Source organism: Emydura macquarii, unplaced genomic scaffold (assembly GCF_026122565.2).
Source record: "Emydura macquarii macquarii isolate MOO-44397 ecotype Brisbane River unplaced genomic scaffold, CSIRO-AGI_Emac_v2 contig_450, whole genome shotgun sequence".
NCBI lineage: Eukaryota > Metazoa > Chordata > Testudines > Chelidae > Emydura > Emydura macquarii.
Window position 1 is genome coordinate 5374268 of NW_027130587.1, and position 25255 is coordinate 5399522.

At 41.3% G+C, this 25255-nt stretch overlaps 1 protein-coding gene across 2 annotated transcripts in view; it reads right to left on the minus strand.

The window, feature by feature from the left end:
• Positions 1-883: 883 nt before the first annotated feature.
• The window catches only part of COL26A1 (collagen type XXVI alpha 1 chain), a 223974-nt gene continuing 199602 nt past the window's right edge, over positions 884-25255 (minus strand). Inside the window, exons 9-14 of one of the 2 annotated variants that reach the window (XM_067537837.1) lie at positions 24634-24695; positions 18394-18456; positions 14491-14535; positions 12486-12530; positions 11311-11395; positions 884-6189 (exon numbers count right to left, since the gene is read on the minus strand). In XM_067537837.1, coding sequence (XP_067393938.1) covers positions 6020-6189; positions 11311-11395; positions 12486-12530; positions 14491-14535; positions 18394-18456; positions 24634-24695 — 470 coding nt within the window. In that variant the 3' untranslated portion in view covers positions 884-6019. The remainder of the gene's footprint in view (positions 6190-11310; positions 11396-12485; positions 12531-14490; positions 14536-18393; positions 18457-24633; positions 24696-25255) is intronic. The other variant, XM_067537838.1, reaches the window with a different exon arrangement.

Sequence of the window (25255 nt, forward strand, 5' to 3'; positions counted from 1 at the left end):
GGGTGTTAGTGTGACTCAGGCACAAGGTCTCCAACAGGCTGATCCAGAAGCCTGGAAGCAGGGGGGTTGTGGAACCCCTGGAACTGACCTTTTCCCTTGGCCACACTCTGTATTTCAGCAGCAGGGAGGTCAAGAGGCATAGGAATAACTGTACCACTGGAGGATTCCTCTACACCGGAGTGCCTCTTGTGGCTGGCTGTGCTGGGTTTAGGGCTGCTTTGCGCACACAGAGCAGTACAGGGTTTGAGCCAGTCAGGTTTATGCATGCATGAAGTAGGTGAAGTGCTGTATGTATGAATGACTGGGCTGGAAATATATATAATCCAGCATAGCAGTGTTCAGTTAGCAGAGCTGGAAATGGAGGGGGAACGAGTTCCTTACAGAGGAATCCTACGTGTGTCTGCAGCTGAGAACGTTTTTTGTTTTTTTTTAAATAACTGCCAGAGTGGGTGTAATCTGGTCCATTCCAAAGACACAACATTATTTGTACAAGCCCCAGGGAGAAGTCCTATCTGGCTGGGATGATTTAGCAGTATCTGGGGGAGTAGGAGGGGTTAACTCTATGTGAGGCAAAGAAATCACTCCAGCATGCCTTCAGTTAGCAAGGGCACCCCCCGTGTGACACTGCTAGTACAAGTGACACGTGGAATCTGTAATTTGTCATCTTGATCTCAGTCAAGAAATTAAGAACTGGGCCAAGTCCCTCATTTATGTTTCTATTACAAGGAGACAAAAGTTCTTACAGCCTTACACAATACTACTAAAGGCAGTGAAACAAAATGAAGGTGGCAAGAAAGAGCGACTGAGGCCTTTGGGAAGAAAATATGCTTGAACCAGCCAAAGACCTTGAAATACAGGCTACCAGATGCCATGTTCACTTACAGTATGTTTATTTCTCAGTGCATTACATGAAAGGTCTTTGGTACTTGTGGGTTCCTGAATATTGTTCCCACTCTGCTGATTTAAAAAAAACAAAACAAAAACCAACTGAATACAAAACATTCCATATACAGTAAGAAATCCCATAGCAAATATAGAGAAATAGATACCATGAACTATAATATAGCAATATGAAAACAGAAGTAACCATGCAAGATCTGGAACTAACAGATTGGGGAGGGGTTTATTTCCTCCTTTAGTGAAGTCTGATGACAAACAGTAGAACCTACCATAATGAAATCATTTACGTCAGAGATTTAATATTTTTCTGTTAAAAATTACACACAATCACAAGATACCGTACACTACTTCCCCATTAAAAAAATGAAATGATTGTAGAACTTTACAGTTAGAAGAGCTGGGACCTCTTGCACACACAAAACACACGGCTATAAATTAAAAAATACTGCGTAAAATAACTAGTGAAAAAAGTTAACCTATTCTTCTGTGGTTGGGATTGGGAATATGTTTCAAGGACATTTATAGCACCTTTGATTCACTTGATTTCAGAATTATAAGTAGTCTAACCCCCCGCCACTGTTGTAAAATAGCAGAATGGAATGGAATTGTGAATAATACAGAGGTTGTAATTGTGGACTAGAAGGAATTTCCAATTAGTCACAAGCCTACCTTCATGTATTGAGAAGTAATCCCAGAGTTAGCTGTCTTCCTGAAGCCGTAGCATGTGGGTTTCTAGTTTAACAAAGTTAATTCTAGAGATTGGCACTGAACCAAAATCCCAGATCCAAAAGTGTGTGAACCAGATCTTCTGCTAGTGTAAATTGTTATGGTTTATTGACTTCATTGGACCTGTCCCAATTTATACCAACTGAAGATCTGGATCTGAACATATGGCTTATTCCTGCTCCCATTAAAGTCAATGGAAAAGGCCTAGTGGAAGGAGGACACAACTCTTATCTCTAGCTTAGTCCTATTTTCCTGCATTGCTCTCAAGTCTTTAGAATAAGTGCATATTGGATACTCTGGAGTGAAGCATTCTCTATTTTCCAAGAGGGAACCAGAGCACTGGTGAAAGTTAGGGTGCATAAACTACAACGTATTATACTGTGCATTATGCAGCCATTTGCTTCTGATTTAGCTCAAGGCAAGGAAAATTGTTTTTCTACTACCAGAACCAATTTGAAAAGCATTGGAGTTCAGAGAAGTTCTTTAAAAATCCCAAAGAAGTCTTAACAGATATAAAAGAACACACTATGGTATTGCACAGTATGCATATAAAAGAAAGCACTAACATTTCAATTAAAGTATATTTCTAAATGAGCACGCATTTGAAATATGTCCATCCCCTAAGTTACACAGAGATGGTAAAATGCATATGCCCACGCTAAAATGAATCTTAGTATCCTGCCTAAGATGGAAAATGTGGTTTGAGTGGTTTATTTAGTCTTGAATATCATTGTCAACATGTTCACCATTATTATTTGCCCTTTTTTTTTTTTTTTTTTAAACTAAGACTGCACCAGAATGTGGTCTAATTGACTTATTAGTTAGGAATTAAACCCAGTCCAGTGACAATGTCCAAACTATATGGTCCTATTGTTACCCAGATTAAAGATACAGTACCACATTAATAGACAGTTGTAGCTACGCAAAACAAGAAGTGTTGGGAGCAAAGAGTTACACGGGTCTTTATAGAAATCTATGGAAGTTGGTAATGAAAATGATGTTGCAATCTGAATGATTGTCAGAAGGCCAGTTTAAAATCTGGTAGGATTAATTGCAAACAATTTCAATGTTTTTCATCTTGCCACTAATTTGTTTTGAATAATTTCATAAAAACCCAGAGTGCTAGTCAACTGCAAATCAACTAAAAAGAGACTACTCCTTGGGCTGATGCAATTGTTTTTTAATTCCCAAATGCTAATTTGTAGGAAAAAAATTGTCCCTTAACTTATTTGGGAGATGCCAGAAACTCAAGGAATTAATTTGACACACTGCATGACATTTCTCCCCCTTCCCCAAATTAAATCCAACAGCCTTTAGAAAGATCAGGTGCAAGGTTTGTTTGGCTTTGCCTCTGAAGTCCTGCTATAGGAAAACTCTTTCCTAGCCATCAGATGAAATGCAGCTCACAGCAGCCTGACCAGGATAAATCTTTTGATTAAACTGTGATTTCTCTTCATCTCTCACAAATCAATTTCCCAAACACTTACTACTAGACCGAAGGGTAGTAAGCACGCTGCTTGGTAACATCTGCAGGATAGGAACCCAGATTATTGATCAAAAGAAATAATAAGGTGCTTCTTGTAAATTTCTAACCAGTGGCTGACTTAAAACATTTTGTAGTCAACAGGTTTTTCTAAAAGGAAACAGGAGACCATTCCAAGGACAAAACTAGTGCAAGCGTGGCATGGCTGTGCTATAAACAGCTGTCCCTCAACAAGTCTTCATGGTTTAAATTCCCTTTATACAACTCCATTCCACCTCAGTTAGTGAATGGAAGAAAATGTTTAGGCTGGTTCACAGGGCTTTCGTTGTTTGTCCACCAGATGTCTTGGTATAGTTGTGCTCTTTGCATTTGTGTTTGTATTTAGACTGAGAGATGGCTGCCAACTATTTCTAAAAGATACTGATCTCATTCAGAATTGTTTATACACATACTGTCGCTGGATTTAGTATCAGGCTTGCAAATAACGTCTCTTTATTTTATTGTCCTAGAAGTCACACTGGGCTGGGACCATTGCTCTTGCTCACTGCCTTACTGATATTGACAAACTGTTTTATTGTCTCCAGGCTGGGTTATTGCTCCTTGTTTTCTGGGCCCTTTACTTGTATCACATCAGTGTAGCTATGTACATTGTATCCTTGGAGACTGAAACATTTGTTCTTTATGCTTGCATCTCCGAAAGTGCTACATTGACTTTAAGTTCTTTAAACTCTGATGGCTTATGAGAAATAGCATCTGATGTATTTTGGTTTGCCTCCACCGCAGTTCTCTACACTTTGGGCTGATTTGAGTTGCCCAATAACAACTTTACACAGATAGAAGCAAGGACCTAACTATACCCCTTGACTATGGAATGCAGCCCTGGTTGGTGTCAGAATTCAAAAGTAGGGTAAGGAAATACATTTACTGCAGCCTTTGGTTCTTCTTAATCACCGGCTGTTTATGTTGTTTAACTGTACAGCATGGGGAGGTTTCTCTGTGAGGACCACTATCAGCTAAAGATGTTCCTTTGTTTCGAACTTATGCCATCAACCTCCTATGTCACCTATTCTTTGTAAAAAGTTGGTAGTTTAAAGATGTTAAATGATGTGGGGCTGGTGACACAATACTGTCTAGAGGCGTGATATGGATGTTTTGATACAGCGAGCACTATCGATATAGACTGATTTTGTGGGTACGTGTACATATATAAATAATGACAGCACTAGTGCCTGAACACTCCTTATTTTACATCCACTGGTAGTGCGAGGTTTTAGCATTCCACATGCCTTCATCCTGACTTGGGAGGACCACTTTTAACAGTAAGAGGGTACTACTGTCTCCATGGGTTATTCAGGCCTTGGCCTGGGTTGAGACTACCAACAAAAATGCCATGAATGGTAGTGGTGAAGGTGGCTTTTATGATGTAGATACATTTTGCACTAGGAACGGGCCTGAGTGATGCTATGAATTCACTTAAGCCACCAAATAATAGAGACAACATTTGCTCACTACTGTCTTTTGCTGGATTTGAACCACTGACTCAACAGTGAAAAATTCTGTAACCTTATCAGTTCCCTCAGTCATTCAATCCTACTAAAAAAAAAAATAATAATTGCGTACAAGTGACATTAACTTGTCCCATTTGTTTGGACAGCAGGTGTAAAATTCCCGTTCAGCCTCTCACCACTGGCTGTCTATTTCCCCAGTAACGAGAGCTATTGCAAAAAGCAAAATGATTTAGCATTTAGCTGCAAGATCACAAGACAAGCCCTTGGCAAGGGTCTAATCCTTCTACTGTATTTTGCCCCCTCCAGATTCAAACCAGTAGGAGATGATGGATGCTTTTAAAAAGACTCACAGTATAAAGAAAACTATATCAACAGGTCCTGCTTATGATCTAAAGCTGGGTAAATACTGCAAAACACTTTCAGTGTGTATTTGTTTCTAATAAGGAATTAATTTTTCTTGGCTGTACTTATGCCTATTTTGTGTTCACTTTATACAAATTTTCATGCAATTTAGTCTTGCTTGCTATGAATGTTTGCAAAAAGAATTTTGAGCTTTTACACCTGGACATGCAGGGAAAGTAACTTTTATATTCTGTCATTATTCTTATCAGAAACCTGATCGTAAGTTGTTCATTCAATCATGGAAAAGAAGGAATACCATGAGGTCTAAATGACACGATTCACACCACCAATCACCACAGCTCAACTCCCCAATTTTAAATTTCAGTCAGAAAACCTAAGGGTAAATGAAATTTGCCAAAGATTTTGAACAACCAACATATCTGAGACAAATCATGATCTGTTGAAAGACATTCGCCCGTGAGAGAGAGAGATGAAATTTGTCAAAATAAGTGATTAGTTATTAATTTTTCACTTTCTTTTTAAAGAGTAAACATTTCCATGGTTTAAAATAGCAGGTAATAATACGTTAGTGGAGTACTGAAAAGAGTATCTTCAACGGGAAATTATAGTGTGAAAACAAAACATATTTAAAAATAACCATATGCCACCAACTATAATATAATATCGCTCAGGGATTTTGCTTTGAAGCGGGGTAGAATTGAATGACGTCTGAGCAAGTGATGCTGCGTTTTAAACAAATTTGCGAGCAGGAGGATCAAACTCCTTGAAAAAGACTGCGGGAATCTATTCCAGGGATAGCTTTTAAGAATACCTGCCATTTGGTGTATTCTGAAGTAGGGGGAGAGAGGACGTGCTCTTCATAAGACTCTCTGAGCCACAGTTAAGACATTCCCTGCAGTAATGGTTTAGCAGTGTTCAGGCAAGGAAATCCTACTGCTAACCCTGCAGCTTTCTACCCACTTCATTCTGCACACTGTGATTAAGTGCTAGGATACTGTATCTTTAACCAGTGAATGGGCTTTAGAATGCACAAATGCTCCTATTTTATTGTGTGGCTTTTTCTTTTGGCTTCACTCTCTTCCAGCAGCGAAGAGAGGATCTGATAGGGCTGCTGCTCAGGTCCACTGCGTTTGATCTTGATGCTCATTCGTAGAGAGGAGCCTGGGATCACTTCTTGTCCTGAGCCCGGCTCAGTGGAAGATAAAGAATCTGAAAGGAGATAAAGCCAAGAGCGAGTTTGTTTAATAGGAGGGGTAGGGTAAGGAGCAATGCACGCTGCTGAAAACATTGTCCCTGCCATTCTTACTGTTCTCCCCCTTCCCTTCAATGTCCTCTCTCCTTTCACTTTTCTTTCCATTTAGCTACTGGCCTCCTAAACTCCTCACCTCCCAGAACAAAAAACGCGTTATGAAAATAATATGACCTTTGCTATCATCCCATTGTTTACTCTGCTTGTGTATCATACTCCTGCCCCCTCCTTTATGTCTATGCAGATTGTAAGCTCTTTGGCAAATCGAGTACCTATTACTTTATTTGTACAGCACCTAGCACAATGGGATTTTGTTCAGTTGATACTTAAGCAGCACCATCATAAACATGATTAATGATAACAGTGCCTTGTGGTCCTTAATTGACAAGAGGTATAGAAGTGCAAAGTGTCATTAAACATTAATTAAGGCTCAATGCTCCTGAAGAGTTACTAAGGGTATGTCTACACTGCCAGCTACGTGGCGATCGATTCAGCAGGATCAAGCCCAGATGGATGCTAGTAATCCATCTCCCCACAAGGAGTAAGGCTGTGTCAATGGACGGGCATCTCCTGTGGCCGAACACTGTGAAGACGCTACACTATGTGAATGTAAGTATGTTGACGGGAGATATGCCAGCTACATTACTTAGCTTGCATATCTCCCGGTGACCGCCAGCAGCAGTGTAGACTAGGCCTGAGTATCACTGCATACATTTTATAGCTGGGGAAAGTGAGGCAAAGAATGGTGAAGTGACTTACCCCAGCACGTAGACATTAGCCCACACTTCCTCTTATGGCGAGAAATCTTTCTACAATGATCCTGTCCCATACAGCTAATTTTACATTTGGTCTATGGCCCAGTCCTTTTCAAGTGCTCAGCAGACAAGCAAACCCATAGAGCTGACACTTCAATTTTAATGCCCCAGTTTCTTTTCCTTTGTCTCTCGGTAATGTTCAAGTGAGTGTCCTGGTGCATGGAGATTTGTGCTGTGCTCAGTGGAAATAAGCATTGCCAAATGGTTTAGTGTCTTTCCTGTGTCCTGCTGTTCTGCTCTGCAGGGCTGGCTAATATGCTGTGATTATCTCAAGCTTCCAGCCTGTTCTATAGGGAACAGTTTTTGTTGGTATGATTTACTTCGTTGCTTGGGCGGTTGTTTTGGTTTCCAAAACCACACAGATTCTGGCGTTTCATCTGAAAATGATAGCATGCAATTGGCATTTCGGCTGTGGGCTCCTGCACTGAAGTCCATGGCAAAAATCTCAATGCCCACAGTGGGAACAGGGTTAGATCCTTGGCGTCAGCTGATTAAAATTGTGGGGTGGCCTCACAGCTTAGGGGATGTCTGCTCAATCAAAGTCAATTTCACTACAATGGAACTACTGCTTGCAAACAGCGCTTCCTTTGCACTGGTGGGTGGTGCAGTATTCCTGTACTAATTTAATGAAACACTCTGGTTTTCACATTAACCAGCTTCCAGCATTCAACCTTCGCTTTGGCCTGAAAGGCTGGACAAGAAGGGTCTATAATACCAATTATTTATAAAAATATATTAGTTAAAGATGAATTAATTTTTTTGTCAATGAAACAAAGCTTTGTATTGCAGCACGAATGGCAAATTCGGTGCAATAACCAGAGCTGGCTTCTGCGCCATTTCTAGGAGCAATTCAAATAGTTAGTCTGTGTGTCCAAGCTTGAAGCTGGAGCAATATAGGCTTTCTAGACTGTCAGCCAGCAGTTGAGATCAGTGGAGGTGCATGAGCTAATAATATAAATGTCTGGGAGCAGGGCATCCTCCGTGAGTGGTCCTCAACTCCAGACCTTGTCTTTCTCTCTCTGATTTGACAGCCTCTGTTTTGAGACACTCAGGCCATGCTCTAAAGCCTATTTATGGAGGCCTTTCCCATTGGGTTGTCTTGGGGGTGGCAAGCCTTTAATTGACACAGGATCTATTTTGTGATATATTTGTTTTTAAATTGTACATAAAGCTAGAGACTGAGGCACAGTTTGGAAATTAAATAGAAATACAGTTTCTATATAGGTAAATATCACTCCTTAACCAACACTATTATACTGCTATAAAATCTGGGTGTAGACGAAGTAAAAAAATATGGAATCAATTAATTAACCTCAGTTTGTGTGGATTTCAGTCATTTCAAGTTATTTAAACCAGTGCCAGGTGGGTGTTAAAATGCTGCCATTCCCATTTGATAGCACTTTATCCTAGTATAAACGGATGCACAAGGCAAAGGGCACTGGAGAATCAAGCCCCAATGCAAAGTACTGGGAGCTTTAGACTGCCTGAATATTCTTCAAAAGGAAAGGGGCAAGTCAAAGCATGCTGTATTTTGCTAGAGCAGGTCTATGCAAGTCACAAGTTGATGCTATCACTGGTAATGCTGAGGTTGTCAAGTGCTCATGTTCTAGCCATGATGTAAATATTTTGTAAATTCCTCCTCTCATGGAACTATCAAGTTCATTTCCCAAGGTGATGAACAGCTGGGAGGTGAGTAACTATTCCTGCTGTCAGACTTGGCTTAGAACACCTTAATGTTCTCAACTTTGAGAACAAATTAATTTAATTAATTTAAATCTCTATGTTCAGCGAATAACAGGCCTTTTATGAAATCCTACATTTTTCAGGTTGTCTTAACATTATGTGGCCCTAGGAAGAGCACAAACATCTCTCTAATGGATTTCCTCCCACAATCTATTGGTCACCTCCTTGGTGCTTGAACTCTGTGTCCTCTACCCCCCCCCCACCCCACCCCACCCTTTTTTTTTTTTTTTAATTCTTTGGTTGCACCTCGAGGTTCTAATCACAGGGCACTGATTGCTGTTCAACCACAGGGTGAAAAAACAGTCCCTGCCCCAAACAGTTTACAGTCTAAAACAAGACAACAAATGAGAGTAACAAGTCAGGAGGAGCACAAGGCAAAAAGTAATACATTCATAGGTTAAGTTTCCAAACACGATTAAGTCCTATTTTTGAAAGTGACAGGGGTTTAAGCAACCTGAGTTTCACTGACTTTCAATAAGACACATGCTTTAAGTGCCTAAGTCACTTATGTAGCTTCTGTGAAATTTTCAAAAGCACCAAACTATCAGAAGTCCCCCCTGGCTGTCATCTGTTGCCAGCTTCACAAAGGTGTCCCTGTAGGAGGGGCTCTTGCAGAGAGATTTGAAAGAGAGGAGAGCAGTACCTTGCTTTATGTACCAGGTGAGGTCAGGAGCACTGAAGGCAGTAAATAAATGGTGGTTGGCCAAGAAGCATTTGTGTTGGGGCCAAAAACCCCAATCAACCCTCAAAGGCACATAGAGAATGTGATCGTGAACAGATCCAAAACATTTTGTCCTTGCTCCATTTCTGTAGGCGAGAAGTATGCGGCGCAAGCTATGCATCTGTCCATGTACTGGAGCAGTGGCTCTCAACCGTTCCAGATGACTGTACCCCATTTAGGAGGCTGATTTGTCTTGCATCCCCAAGTTTCACCTCACTTAAAAATGACTTGCTTACAAATTTAGACATAAAAACACAAAAGTGTCACAAGCACACTATTACTGAAAAACTGCCTTACTGTCATTTTTACCATCTCATTATAAAACAAATCAATTGGAATATCAATATTGTACTTACTTTTCAGTGTATAGTATATAGAGCAGTATAAACAGTTCATTGTCTGTGTATGAAATTTTAGTTTGTACCAACTTCACTAGTGCTTTTTATGTAGCCTGTTGTAAAACTAGGCAAATATCTAGATAAGGAGTTGTACCCCCTGGAAGACCTCTGCATACCCCCAGGTGTATGCATACACCTGGTTGAGAACCACTGCACTGGGGTCCCTGCCCCAAAACAAGTGATTTCTTTGTTATGTAAGGGATCTGTTAGCTCCTTTCTGAAACTTGGTGGGTCTTTTTGGTTGGCATCTCTTGAGACACAGGACCCTGAAACAGACAGCCCCCTGGGCCAGTGGAGAGAGGCAGACAGCAGGCCGAGCTAAGGACAAAACAGCCAGCAGCTGGGCCTGGAGATGAGAGAAGCCCAGGCCAGGGAGCCCTAAGTGACCATGACACGACTGGAGGTTGAGCCTCCCAGGAATCCTGGGCCCAGCCTTGTCGGGGTTACGGGGACCTTGCCACACAGGGGAGTGGAAGGGGAGCCCTCGAGGTCAGGCAGGCCTCTGGACAAAGGGAGTGGGGGCAAGAACTCAGATCCTTTTGCTAGCCAACTGCACCGTGGTAGTGTATGAGCCAGGAAAGTTCCCCACAATAGCATTCCCCTGCTTACAGTTACAGCAGCAGCAGAGAAAAGTCTGATCTGTGAGAATCAGATAAACCTCCTCCTCCGATGAAAGGGCTGTGGCAAGGAGGGAAAAAGCTCCAGCTGAATCACTCCAAATACTGAGTGGTTCATTTTAAATAATAGGAACACGTGAGACACTTAAGAGTCTCTCATGTTTCCAAAAATCAGTGTTCTTTGAATTTTAATCAGGGGAGCTGAATGGATTATGGATTTGCAGGCTAACTGGCTTGCACTCCCTTTCAGAGTGAAGTCTGACCAGTTCTAGGGTCCTTCAGAAATGACAAATCCTAAGGGGCCAGATCGTCAGCTGATATAAATCAGCATAGCTCCCCTGAAGTAAACAGATTATGGCCATTTATAGCAGCTGAGGATCTGGCCGAAAGACTCTGCTATGAGAAAGTTTGTAGAAGTTACCTGAAGCAGCAGATCAAGCTGTGTTGTATTCTGCTGAGCTGGCTCTGTACTTCTGATTGTAATACAAATGTGTCTGTGGGACATATTATGGTACTGGTGTAAAGATAGAGTGGCTCCATTGAAGCTGTTAGGTGCTCAACCCCTTTGAAAATCAGCCACTTCAGTAACTTTAGGCATCTACATTTAAAATCCTGACCTAAATGTCTACTGGGCTGAACTAGTGTTGAGCCCTAGAATCCAGCAGCTCATTGAAAGAGCAGGTGAGGAGTTCTAGGCAATTCTAGAGCTGTTAGACAGGGTGGGAACAGAGTGGCATCTAACTTCTCCAGAAAAGCAAAGTTTAGCCACAGTCTGTGTGACACTCACCATGAATTCCTATCATATGCTCTAGAATTAATACCCTCTCCGCTAAAATCTTCAGGGCTTCTCGAAGTTGTTGAACTCCTTCTCCCTGCAATAAGGAAAAAATAAACCATCTGTATATATCTACAGCACAGGAACATTATTTATGTAAGTGCATAATGCAATCCTCCAAACTTCAGCTTATACAGTGCTAATGTAGCCCCTAAAACTGCTAATGATTTCACACACAAAAACCAGATTGCAAATCTATGGAGAATAGGGAAATGTCTCTATAAACATCCAAAGGAAAGTAATGCGGTAAAAAGTCTCAATTATAAACCCAAATTCTGGCACTTCCAAAATTTGGGAGCGGTTTGGACCCAGATCCAATATTTTCAACTGGTTCCTATTTCCATAACGTGCCAAACCAATAACCACAGAAATCTGAACAGTGTCAAACTGGGAGGCTTGGAGTCAAACTATTTGGCTTGTGCCTATTTCCACAGTCCACTGCACTATTTATTTTAAAATTAAAATATTCCTTGCTAAACAGAGCTGACATTTGTTCTGAGCATCACTTGGGTGGACCTGGCTTTCCTTTGACTGACATTGTATGACCAAACAAACATGTCACAAGAAACCTTTTCGCTACATTCTGTGAAATTATCTAAGTAGTAGCTTGGGGTGGGGAGAGATTGTTCTCTTTTTCTTGGTTGAGTCCCAAATATTTTACTCTTAATTATTTAATGGGAAAGCAAGGAATCGGTAGGCAAGCGGAAGCGTGCTGTAGAAAAACAAAATCAGGCCTCGGCAAGGGCTGTATTCTACTAGATGTGGGATCAGATAGGTAGGAAGGATGGTCTAGTTGATAAGACACTGACAATGACTCTAGATTCCCACCTCAGCCACTGCCTTCCTTGTCACCTGGGTAAGTTCCTTAACTTACTTTGGGCCAAAGTTCCCCATCTGTAAATTAGGGCAGTGATATTATCCCTATCTCAGAGGGGTGTTATAAGGCTATATATCCATTAATTGTGTGGTGCTCAGTCTGTCCTTTTATCTTTGACAATCCTCCCACTCCTCCATTTATATTGATGGGAGTCCTGCACATCGAAGAAGGATAGGGTATGGTCTGAAGGGCAGTAAATGAGTCTTTTCAACAATAGAAAAATCAGGCAGCAGTAAAAGTGTTTTCTTACCTCGGCCCCTCTATCTCCTTCTTCACCCTTCTTGCCTGGTTCACCCTAAGATGAGACAAACAAGTTTCCATGTAAACGAGGAGATGTGTCATCCAGAATCATTCAAATCCCTTCCCCTCAATCAGCAGAAAACAAAATTGAAATCACAATTGCTCAAGGTTATAACATCTGTTCTTTTAGACAGGGCAAAATTCACCTCTGGCCTAAGCTGCAGCAGCTCCTGCTGGCTTTGCCAGGGGTTCTGCCCATTTACGCCACAGCTGAACATAGCCCAGAATGACCTGAGCTCTGTGCTGTTTGCATTGCACTGATTGTTGCGGCTAGGGACCGCGACCAAAACCATGTGTGTATCATAAGGCTTTCCCGTAAGCAACGCTTTACATTAAAGCATTTAAATAAAAGCAGCACAGAGTTAACTATAACCACCACTAAACATGCACACTTTGTCTCAGTTTATTTTTCCAGAAAAATCCATCTCCACTACTCACAAGTCCCATTAATTAGCCACATCACCCTCAGCCTCTCTACAAGATGCTTATTACATTTTTACTGAAGAAAGATCCCTAGTTATTGCAACAGTTCGTCTGACATTCCCCTGCTGCACACTCATCTAATCAGGAAGTGTCTGCATTTCCCAAGCAGCATATGGCATAGATTAAACCACAAGCTAAATGTGGACCTTCCCATTGCTCTTTAAACTGCTGAGTAAAGCAGCTGGGATTAGAGCTTGGCTCTTCAGCGGGCATTCACTGAACAACAGCGGGCATTCCAGAAAGGTTTCAAGAGGAGCAAGATAGTAGTAGAGATAGGAGAGAACCATTTAAAGCAAAAACAAGAGCTCTCTCCCCTTCTCCCCTCCCCCAACATTTCCACCCAAACTCACACTGAACCCACTTTCTTGTTTGATTCACTTGCTTTTCATTTTCACTACAACTGCACATGTAAATGCTGATTTAGCTTCAGAGATGTTCCGGAGGATTCCCAGCCTGGCCAGAAGCTGGTAGTCCCAGAACTACTGGGAGAAAGCCAGTTCTCAAGAGATTTCCAGCCCAGCATTGCAGATAAAGGAGGTTTGGAGAGTTCAGACTTGCTGGGGGAATTTCGGTGGCTTAGCCACATCCACACTCTGAATTTTTAGGAGGCTTGGTCTTATGGAGGGCAGATGATCTGTACTGGGTTTCAACATGGGAGGCAGCTTTAGCATTCTGTCAATAGGAGACCTGTTGGAGGCAGCTCCAGTGGGGATGTATTGAATTAACACGTCCTTGCTTCACTGGCCATGACCTCTTCACAATCATTGCTGTCCACTTGCGCCCCCTCCCCTGGCAATCGGAAGGTTTCATCCACCTTTTCCCAACCTTTCTCACCCCTCTTTGTGCTAGCAGAATGTTAGCAGAAGCCAACCTGGTAAGACTGTAAGCACTTTGCATCAGAGATCGAACAAAAAGTCTGTTGTACCAGGTGCTGGATAAACAGCGCCGTGATCCATGACTGGGTCCACTAGACACTACCACACTACAGATAACAAGTATAGACACTTGAGCAAATCTGGCCTCATCTGGGTAAAGCAGAGGTGGTACGACAGGTCTATCTTCTACACAGATCTTTTACAACCAGTTTCTCACTCCTGAGGGAAGAACTATGGTTGATGGAGCATTTCTCCTCTTAACAGGCTCTCTTTGCTAGATTGCTAGCCCCACTCTTAGACCCATCAGAGAGATGGGAGGGGACATATGAGATCATGCAGTCCACCTCCTCAACCCCAGGGCAGGTACAAGGTATTTTCTACTGCTTAAGCCACTTGACTATAAAGTGTAGCGCTAAAATTCAGAATTTCATTTGCATAGATCTCTGAGATGCCATCTCCTGACCTGGCTGTATTAGAGTCCAGAGAGAACTTGTAGTACCAGTCACAGTCCAACCAGGCGGTATTTAAGATGCTAAAGAATACCTCCTTCCCCCACACTCTGTCTGTGTCTCGCGCACACACGTGTACAACACTTACAGGAAGTCCCTTATTGACCCTCTCTCCAGTCAGACCTGCTTGCCCCTGTTGGAAATAAAGCAGGGGTCATTTTTTTCCATTTGGTGAGAACAAAATGTGATTTTAGAAGTGGAGTTAAAATTGCTTAACAAAAAACAAAAATCTCATGAGACAATGTGGAAGTTCCTTTCCCCCAGCATTATCACCTTTAGGTGACAAAAGCTCTCAACCAGCAGTTCTGAATCCTCTCAACATTTGAGGAAGTTTGGTTCAGGATCTCAGGACTATCCTTTTGTGAAATGGATTTGCATCCTCTTGCACTTTAGAGAAGTCAATGAAATTAAAGCAGGGAGAAATGTGGCCCTAGAGTTTTTCCCCAAAAATATAACATTCTTCCATGTAGTAAAATGGATAGGCTAATACTGATCAGCCTTAGCCAGTGAACGAAAGAATCCTGCAATATCTAATTTTGATTTTCCCTTAAAACTCCCTTTCATACCAGTTTAGTCTCTTTCTCCACACATGCTCACTTTCTTGTTACCCACAACTAGAACCACTCAATTTCTTTGCACAAAATTTTTGATGAAAAATGGCTTTTTGAATTATAACGAGAGTCCTGTAGCACTTCAAAGACTAACAAATATCATTTCTGCAGGCATAAGCTTTCATGGGCTGTAACCCACTTTGTCAGGGTTACAGCCCACGAAAGCTTAGCCTGCAGAAATTAAATTTGTTAGTCTTTAAAGTGCTACAGGACTCTCGTTGTTTTTGCTGTATACAGACTAACACAGCTATGAGAAAATATGATAAGGCCCAGCTCTCCCCAACAAAAGGATATTGTTTAGATCCTGCTGCACTGGGTGAATCAGGCCCATGCAAAAGTATAAGCAATCAGCAATTCACTGAGCTAAGGTAGCAGGCTGTACATAGTTACAATTCACCAATGGTTGTTGTAAATTCTCCATCACTGACAATTTTTAAAGTGAGATTGGTCGTTTTTTCTAAAAGATCTGCTCTAGGAATTATTTTGGGGAAGTTGTATGACCTGTGTTATACAAGAGGTCAGACTAGGTGACCACAATGGACCCTCCTGGCCTTGGAATGTATGAATCAGGACATCTTGTTTATCCTCATATCTTGATAGGTAAGATGGGCCCCTCACTGTTTTTCTGCTCTGGCCTTCATCAGCTTACATGGTCTCTGCACTTTGTCCATGTGATGCCAACATTAATTGAAAGGTGCAGCATGCACTTCCCTCTACTGACAGACGTCAAAAGCAGAGTGGGAATGGGTGGCCAGGGATTTCATGACCATAAGCTAGCAGATATTATCTGTATGAAAAAGCCTGCACAATGTCCTGAAGTATCTATTCATTGTTTGACTTTGAAAGAGCATGGGTACGAGTGAACAAAAGGTAAGAATATAAGAATGGCCATACTGCTTCAGACCAGTGGTCCATCTAGTCCTGTATCCTGTCTTCTGACTGACCAGTGCCAGGTGCTTGAGAAGGAATTAATAGAACTGGGTAATTTCAAGTGATCACCTGCTATCATCCAGGCCCAACTTCTAGGTTTAGGGATACCTACAGTATAGGGTTGTGTCCCTGACCATCTTGCTTAATAGCCACTGATAGGCCTATGCTCCATGAATTTATCTAATTCTCTTTTGAACCCAATTGTACTTTTGCCCTTCATAACATCTCCTGGCAACAAAATTCCACAGGTTGACTGTGGATTGTGTGAAGAAATACTTCCTTTCATTTGTTTTAAAACTGCTACCTATTAATTTAATTGGGTGACCCCTAGTTCTTGTGCAGTGCGAAAAGATCAATAACACTTTCCTATTTATTTTCTCCGTGTCATACACACTGCTGATAGAAATGTTATTTTCTTCTGCCACTGAAAGCTATAAATGATTGCTTTGCTGTTCATCGGTACCAGAGCTGGTTGAAAAATGGAGTTTCCATTCTACAGGAAGTTCCCAAATTTTGAAAGTTGTTTTTGTTCCAAAACAAAACAAAAAGTAGAAATTTCAAACTAGCTCACAGAATGAAAATTTTAAAATTTCTATTCAGAAAAAAAACTGTTTAGCTTGGATAATGTTGAAATGTTGTTATATATTTATTATATATAAATAGTTAAAATGAAGTGAAACAAATTATTTTCAAAATAACGAGTCTGAAAGAATCTTAGATATTTTCCCATTAAACTTTGTCGAGAGATATCTTTTTGTCAAATATTTCAATGTCAAGAAAACTATTCCATTGAATATTTTTCAACTAGCTCTAATCTGTAATACATTTAGCAATAGCATAAACTACAAAATAAAGGCATCTATAAAAAATATATGGTTACAGAGGGGCTCTTATCAATCTTAGTGGTGGAAAGTTGGATAGTTTGATACATACAAAAGCTCTCTTCATAAATAGGTGACTTTCAGTGAAAACTGAAATAAACATCTAATAGAGTTCAGCAGTATTTGGAAACTGGATTTGAAAGACCCCTACATTTATCAGCAACCTCTGTCTTGCTTTCAGCATGTCTATTGTACAATCTAGTTTCTGAGTCGTTGACCTAATATAAAATCTGGAGAGATGCAGGTTAAGCCTGTCAGTAGTTATGCTCATGGGCTTGGAGAGTCTCCAAGCTCATGTGAAACTAATCAAACTGCATTTGGTATTTGCCTTTCAAGGTCCTCACTGACATAGTTCTGCCCTTCAGACTGAAAAAGCAAACAGAAGGGGGAGGATGGGAGAGAAATGGTTTACAATGGGAAACTGGCAGATCTAGATTATTTGTTCACCCGATTTGCAGGTAGTGAGCTCCATCTCCACCTAAACCTATGTGCAGGTAATTCCTCTTTAAAGGAAGGCGATATATTAAGGCTGCAGCCACCCGACTCCCACTCTGGGTGCACAGCACCCTGGAAGTTTAGCACTAAACTTTTTTGCAGCTGTCTTTCCTTTCCAGACCATGCTGCAAACTATCAATGGTAGCTTTTTCATTCTGTAGATCCACTTTGTGGATATCATCTCCTCTCAAGGAGTGTCTCACATTACTCCAATTCCGCCAAAGCTAAGTTCTTAAAAGATTTCATTCTACAGCCTCGCACAGAAAGGACTTCACAAGCCAGCCGTAGTCCACAGGCCATAGTCTGGCACAGTAAGTGACAGGCAATCCTGAAGAGTTTTGAAGACTGGGTTAGCAGAAGCATCCAGAAGTTCAAATACTGCTCTGAACCCCTTTAGTCTGCCTGAATACTAGGCTATTAACCTGGAGAGAAGAGGTTCTCTATTTTTTTCTTTTTTGGGGGGGGAGGAGGGAGGAGAGGAGAAGAGGGGCGGGGAGTGTAGGGGGAGTACTTCCTAATGTTGGCCATTTTGGAAACAAACTCAGCAATCTCCTCTTACTGTATTTTGGGCACCAATACTTCTAAGTTCTTGACAAAATAAACAAGAATAGTGAGACATGACAAAACTTGAAATAAAAGCATTTAAAATGTTTTAACCCTGAAAAATGGCTCAGTTTCAAAAGAGTTCTTCTTCTATCTAATATGCTTTGCCCTTCCTTTCCTGGTCACAACCTGGTAACTCAGCTAAACCATCAGAAATGCTAGGTACTAAAGTGTTCATAGTAGGTTTGGTTTTGTTGAAAGTAAAACATGTTCCCAGTAGAGATTGAGTCAAGTGTTCACTATTCCAAAACTTTCCGAGATAAGTTATACCCTCTGAAAGTAACATGTCCCCTCTGCCTGTACAATGGTCTCCCTTATTGATTCTTACATAATAGTCAGTATGTCTGGTGCACCTCATCAGAGATGGTTAGAGCTGCACTGACTTTAATGGACCTATTTTGATTTTCACCAGCTGAGGAGCTGGACCAAAATTGGCTGTGAATCTTTATACATGATGAAGTTTTAACTTACTCTTTCTCCTCGATCTCCTTTGGAACCTTTAGGCCCAGGCTGTCCTGGAGGGCCTGGGACACCCTAGAGAGCACATACAGGACAAGAAGAAATTAGTTTCCATGTATTTTTTTTAATGGAACAGTAAAGGAAGTCTGCAATGACCCTCATTTACTGAACATTTTGCATAAACACCTGTTGTTTTTAAAGATATGCTCTGCTGCCTTACAGCCTCTGTAGTCACTTACACTTGGGCAATATAAGTGTAAAATGTGACTATCTATCTTACAAGGTACTTCTTTGCCCCCCTTCCCCAATAATATCTGTAATGCACTTTATCCTCATAATACCTCTGTGAGGCAGAGTAGTGCTATTATCCCCATTGTACGGATGGGGAACTGAGGCACAGAGAGGATAGGTGACTTGTGCAAGATCACACAGGAAATATGTGGCAAAGCATCGATGACAGCATTTTACACAGCTCTTTGCACAGGTATAAATGACTTTACAAGGTTCAAGGCAGCAACAGTCAGTCTTCATGGACCACACAGATACAACACACCACCTTCCAGTGGTCTGGTGATCTCTACAATTACATTTTGAACATTCAGCTTTCACATGGTGAACAGCACCGGTCCCAATACAGATCCTTGAGAGACTCCTCTATTTACTTCTCTGTATTGTGAAAACTGACAATTTATCCCTATACTTTCTCTATCTTTCCAGTCCTGCGTAGCCGTGAATACCTTGTCATTAAAGTTCAGTTTTTTTATAAATGAAAAACACGGGCACCTCTAAAAGAGCCTAGCACAAGAGGTCCTGGTCCATGACTGGGTCTCATAGATGCTATACTACAGTAGACACTTGTTTGCAGCAACACCTTGTAAGAGCAACCACTGCTTATGAGCAACATTTCCCCTAGGACAACTTTCCTTACTGTGAATTGTCAACACTCCCATAACAGCAACAGCCACTTAGGAACAACATAGCAAAAGATATGTTGCTACTAACGAGCACCTACTGTAATACAATAATCAAGAATGATGTGTGCACATAGAGACCTCTCAGCTGGATCCCACTGCAAGTGCACAAAGCTGCTGAAGACTCTTTACAATGCATTTTTTTCTCAAATCCCTCTAAGATTGCATGGACTTCAAAAATCATCCTCTGCAGGTCTTGTTACACAGATACACAATTTCCCTATAAGGGCCTCATTGTCAACTATCCTGCTGAAACTTGCAAATGGAGAATTTAGTCCCAGTTTTCCACAACACTCATGTTCCCACCAGTATGCTCATAATAAAGAGTCGGAGGGGGAGGGGGAGTGAGAATATTTGCATTCTGAGTTGTTTTTTAAAACTCTCTTTGAAAAGTCATTATAAACATACTGGAGATCGTCTGAAGACCACTGGACCTAAAGCCTTGTAGGAGCTGTCTAGCTGGATACTAGAGCTCTCACTCCTGCTGAAAGTGCCAGAACTCTTATTGTCTTCAAAATTATGCTGGCCTCGTTCTTTAGACGTGCTTGACTGAAAAACAGACAATGTGATAAAAACTCTTCCAGCAGTCCCGAGTTAGGGCCTGATCCAAAGCTGGTGAGTCTAGAGGACAGACTCCCTTACTGATTTCAATGGTCTTTACTTTCAGACCTCTAGAGTATTGAGGTTAACAGCTTAATTGCGGCTTCTTCCACCTGCTACATTCAACGAAGCACATTGTCAGTGCTATCCAGTGTGCCAGGGAATTTGCCTTTGCAAAGACATTATTATAACAGAACCTCACTAATTTGAAGGAATGTCACTCAGTCCAGCTACAGCATAGAAGCTGCAGTAGCATCCACCAATCAAAGGGTTAACTGGAAAAGGGTTTTTTTTGTGTTTTTTTTTAATGTTGTGTTTTCATTCCAAAGCAGCTGAATGTAACTGATGGAGACCAGTCTGGGTGCAAGGTAAAGTGTTAGCATACAGCAGTCTGCCAGGAACTTCAGCACCTGCTGGGTTATTATAGAACAAACATATTTTAAAATAATTGGAGAACATGTGCTTGCTAGATTTTCATTCTGAAGATGCTAAACAGAAGAACCAAACACACACAAAATAGCGCATGATGATAAAGGACAAAAAGATAGTGTCTCAGACGTTAAGGCCAGAAGGGATCATCATGATCGTCTAGTCTGACCTCCTGCATGTTGCAGGCTACAGAACCTCATCCACCCACTCCTGTAATTGAAATCCTCAAATCATGACTTAAAGACTTCAAGGTACAGAGAATCCACCATCTACCTGCAACTGACCCATGCCCCAGGCTGCAGAGGAAGGCAAAAAATCCCCAGCGTCTCTGACAACATGACCCAGAGGAAAATTCCTTCCTGACTCCAGATATGGTGGTAAGTTGGACCCTGAGCATTTTGGCAAGAACCACCAGCCAGACACTTGGGAAAGAATTCTCTGTAGTAACTCAGAGTCCTTCCCGTCACCAGCTGTCCCATACACAGCTACAGACTGGGGACCGATGAGCTAGGCAGCAGTTCTGCAGAAAAGGACCTGGGGGTTACAGTGGAGATAAGAAGCTGGATATGAGTCAGCAATGTGCCCTGGTTGCCAAGAAGGCTAATAGCATATTGGGCTGCATTAGTAGGAGCATTGCCAGTAGATCGCGGGAAGTGATTATTCCCCTCTATTCGGCATCTGTGAGGCCGCATTTGGAGTATTGTGTCCAGTTTTGGGCCCCCTCACTACGAAAAGGATGTGGACAAGTTGGAGAGAGTCCAGCGGAGGGCAACAAAAATGATTAGGGGGCTGGAGCACAAGACTTATGAGGAGAGGCTGAGGGAACTAGGCTTGTTTAATCTGCAGAAGAGAAGAATGAGGGGAGATTTGATAGCAGCCTTTAACTACCTGAAAGGGGGTTCCAGGGAGGATGGAGCTAGGCTGTTCTCAGTGGTGGCGGATGACAGAACTAGGAGCAACGGTCTCAAGTTGCAGGGCGGGAGATCTAGCTTGGACATTAGTAAAAGTTTTTCACTAGGAGGGTGGGGAAGCACTGGAATGGGTTACCTAGGGAGGTTGTGGTGAAATCTCCGTCTTTAGAGGTTTTTAAGCTGTGGTTTGACAAAACCCTCGCTGGGATTATTTAGCTGAGGTTAGTCCTGCTTTGAGCAGGGGGTTGGACCAGATGACCTCCTGAGGTCCCTTCCCACTCTATGATTCTATGACTTTGTTCGGTGGTTAATATAACAGTGAAGATCAATATCTACAAAGGAGTTTAATTACCAGAAGACTTGAGACAATGCCCTTCTCCTCCACTGGTGACTGTTTTATAGATTTATTCAACCCAGGGAGCAAAATTATTAGCACACATTGGGCTTAATTTGAAAATTGTTTATTGGGGTGAGTGAATCTCATCAAAATGGTTTCAAATGCACAATCCAATTAAATCTTAGGTATGGTCATCCTGCTGGGATGCTTTCATACCTTAGGGATGGCCTTTGCCAGAAACGTTTATGGAATGGTGCAAAGCTTAAACATTTTTAAAGTATCCTCCAGAATCTAAAGGAAGATGGTAATTTGAAGCTATCCCATTAAAAGAAATACCCCAAGACTGTCAAAAGTGATGATTGATTTTGGATGCATAAATTGAAAGGCCTCAGACGGACCCAGTTATCAGAGGTTAGAAGTGTTCAGCACTTTCTGAAAATCAAGCCACCTTAGGGAGTCTCAAATTGCACACAAAAAGTGAGGCATACTCCCATCACTTATGAAAATCTTAGCCTGAGTGCACGACTGGGCCTTCATTAGTCATCTGGCTAAGGAAGTACATAATTAAACAGGGTGAAATGCTCATTTAGTACTTAACAGGAAACTAAATAGTCTAGTCTTTTGATATGTATGAAACACAAAACACAAGTCTATGATGCCTATCGTGCCTATGATGCCAGTTCTCCTATTTCCATTTGGAGACCTTGTAGGAGAAATGCTACCTCTTCTCCCAAGTCTCTTAATAAAAAAAAAATAAAAATAAAAAAAAAAAAAACTGGGTGCAGCTTCTGAGGCATATAGAAAGATTAGCAAGGGACAGGGTTCTTTGCACAATGTTCGTTAAAGTTTTTGCTCATGTATTATTTTTTTCATGTAGCCAAGCTGGCAGTACACTCTAACTTCTCAGGGTAGACTGGACTGTTCCTTCTCCGTTGCTGGGACTCTGCATTGAAACCTTTATGCTCTGTGGATCTAAGCTCTGCTGTAGGGAGGAGTCTCACACATGTGCAGCTAAATTGCTCCATAGGACTTGGGAGACTCTTTTGTGTACAGTTCAGAAGCTCCCCATGAGGAGAGGGGAAGCAAGGAATAATGAGATCATGTAATTAAAGACTATCCTAATTCATAAGGACGGATGGGCAACCTTAACTTTTGCATGTTTGACTGTTGAGCATTTAAATTTGCAATCTTAACATTACATTAGCACTTCTTTAAGAAGTTCAGGCTGCACTTCTGAAGTTAGTAAAAATGGGGCAGATCTTCAGCTGAGAGAAATCAGCATAGTCTCACCAAAGACAATAGAATTAGACATGTTTCCATCATAGAATATTAGAGTTGGAAGTCTAATAACCTAGACCTCCCGCCCTGCAACTTGAGACCATTGCTCCTTGTTCTGTCATCTGCCACCACTGAGAACAGCCTAGCCCCATCCTCCCTGGAACCCCCTTTCAGGTAGTCAGCTGAGGTTTTGGTTCATCTTCACAAGCTACCCACCATGACGAAGGCTTTTTTTTCCCCATGTGTACATCCTGCAAGTTCAGAGGCCAGAGTTTAAGACAAGCTTCTGTTTGTTTTGCCCTTGTGCGTTACTTTAAATTTAATCATGTTAAATTGCATCTGTCATTTTGCAGCCAAATCTCCCAGTGTGTTTATATCCATCTGCAATTTCCCACAGTTCTCCATAGCATTTGATAATTGAAACAATTCTGCATCATTGGCAAAGTTCATCAACTTGCTGTCCATTTCTTCTTCCAAGTAATTAATAAATAAACTGTCAAATCCCATTTCTCCAATTCCCTGCAATCCCAAATTCCTCTTTATCAGAATCAAGGTTAATGTCCCTCAACATAAATCGCTTAGGAAAATTGGGGGGAAATATAAGCTAATTCCCTTTCATCATTTTATCCATGTTTTATGTACTTGAAACAGTTTGGATTGGCAGCTGGACAACACATTGTATAACTTTGTGCCAAATATAGGTATCCTGGGGTTCCCCACTATTAACTAATTACCACTTTGACTAGTCACAATTCATCGTCACTTAATTTCTTTTTCTTTAGCTAATTTTCAAGCTATGAACAGATTTAGCCCCTCTTTCTATAGTTTTCAATAATAACCTCTTAGGAGGGACCTTGTCAAAATGTATGATCTACCCCATTATAAGAATCTTTTCTTATCCCCATTGAATTAATAGAGCTAGTAAGGAATTTTTCCATCCAAATGGTTTTTGACTGAAAATACAGTTTGGGGGAAATTTGGATGTTTTTTCCCCAAAGCTTTTTGATTTTCCATTCTGAAAAAAACAAAATGAAATATTTTGTTTCAGCTAGGATCAACCAAAATCAAAATACTTTGGTTTCTTGAACTGCTTTTCCCTATGGTACTGCACTGCCTTATGGGAGCAATAGTTCAGATATCTGATTGCCCCATTGTCCCATATGAGCCAGTATCCCTAGCCAGACTACATATCCCATGATACAATACCATCTCCCCTCTGATTGAGCTGCATGGTGCATCATGGGAGATTTAGTCCAGTCTGCCAGCCCCGCCTAGTGAGAATGGGGGCATCAGGCACCCAAACTAAAACTCCCCTGCGCCAGTGAAGCCTCATAGGGAGATACAGTTTAGTATTGAACTGACTCAAAACAAAATGTTTAGTTGTGGTTTATTGAAGGGGGGCTATCAAAATGTTTTGTTTAGATTAAGAACACCAAAATGAAGCATTTTGCCATTTAAAAATCAAATTTTTTCAGAACATTTTGTTCTGAGAAAAATTTCACTATTTCAGTGACTGACTTGAGATAAAAACAAAGTATTGAAATACTGAAATTACTTGTTGGACACAAATTCTGATTTCCATTCAGCTCTAATAATTAAACATTTCCTCTCCTTTCTACAGAGATCAGTTACTTTGCATGTAATTTCATGCTCCTCTTCCTATCTCCCTTCCCCTCCCACTCCCTCCAGCCCCACCCCTGCCAGTGCATGGGATAAAATTGCTTACTTGTGATCCAGGAACTCCAATAGGTCCTGGTGGCCCTTTGGGTCCTGAAGTGCCTGGGGGTCCTGGTGATAAAATCATAATCTAAGACAGTTTTAGAGACATTTAGAAAGAAGGAACCTCAATTTAAATCATGCACATTTCCTTTCATTATTCCTGATTAGCGTCTCTCACTTTCTCTGCACAAATCTCGCTTGATCATTAGGACGTGGCTTAAGCACTGACATCAAACAAAGAGATAGTCAGATGCACATTTTAAAGTAAAAGGTCCCTATGTACTGGCATTATTTTAGAGTGATATACAAAATTGAAACAACATAACAAGTAAGGAAGAATGACTATTCTTCCTCGGTCCTTAGAGAAATCCTAGACTAAGATCCACAAAGCAACTGTACCCAAGTGGGATACTGCACCCAGGATTTCTGAAAGAGAATGAGTTCAGTGCTGAGTGAAGAGATAGCCGGGCCTGACATGGCATCGGCCCTACAGTATTCTCAGTACACATGAATGGAGAAAGGGGTTTGTATTTAGTCACAGCCATAGGCGTGCGCAGCACATTTCATTAGGGAGTGCACCCAGGGAATTTTCATGTTCTCTATCGGGTGTCAAACTCAATTCCACCAGC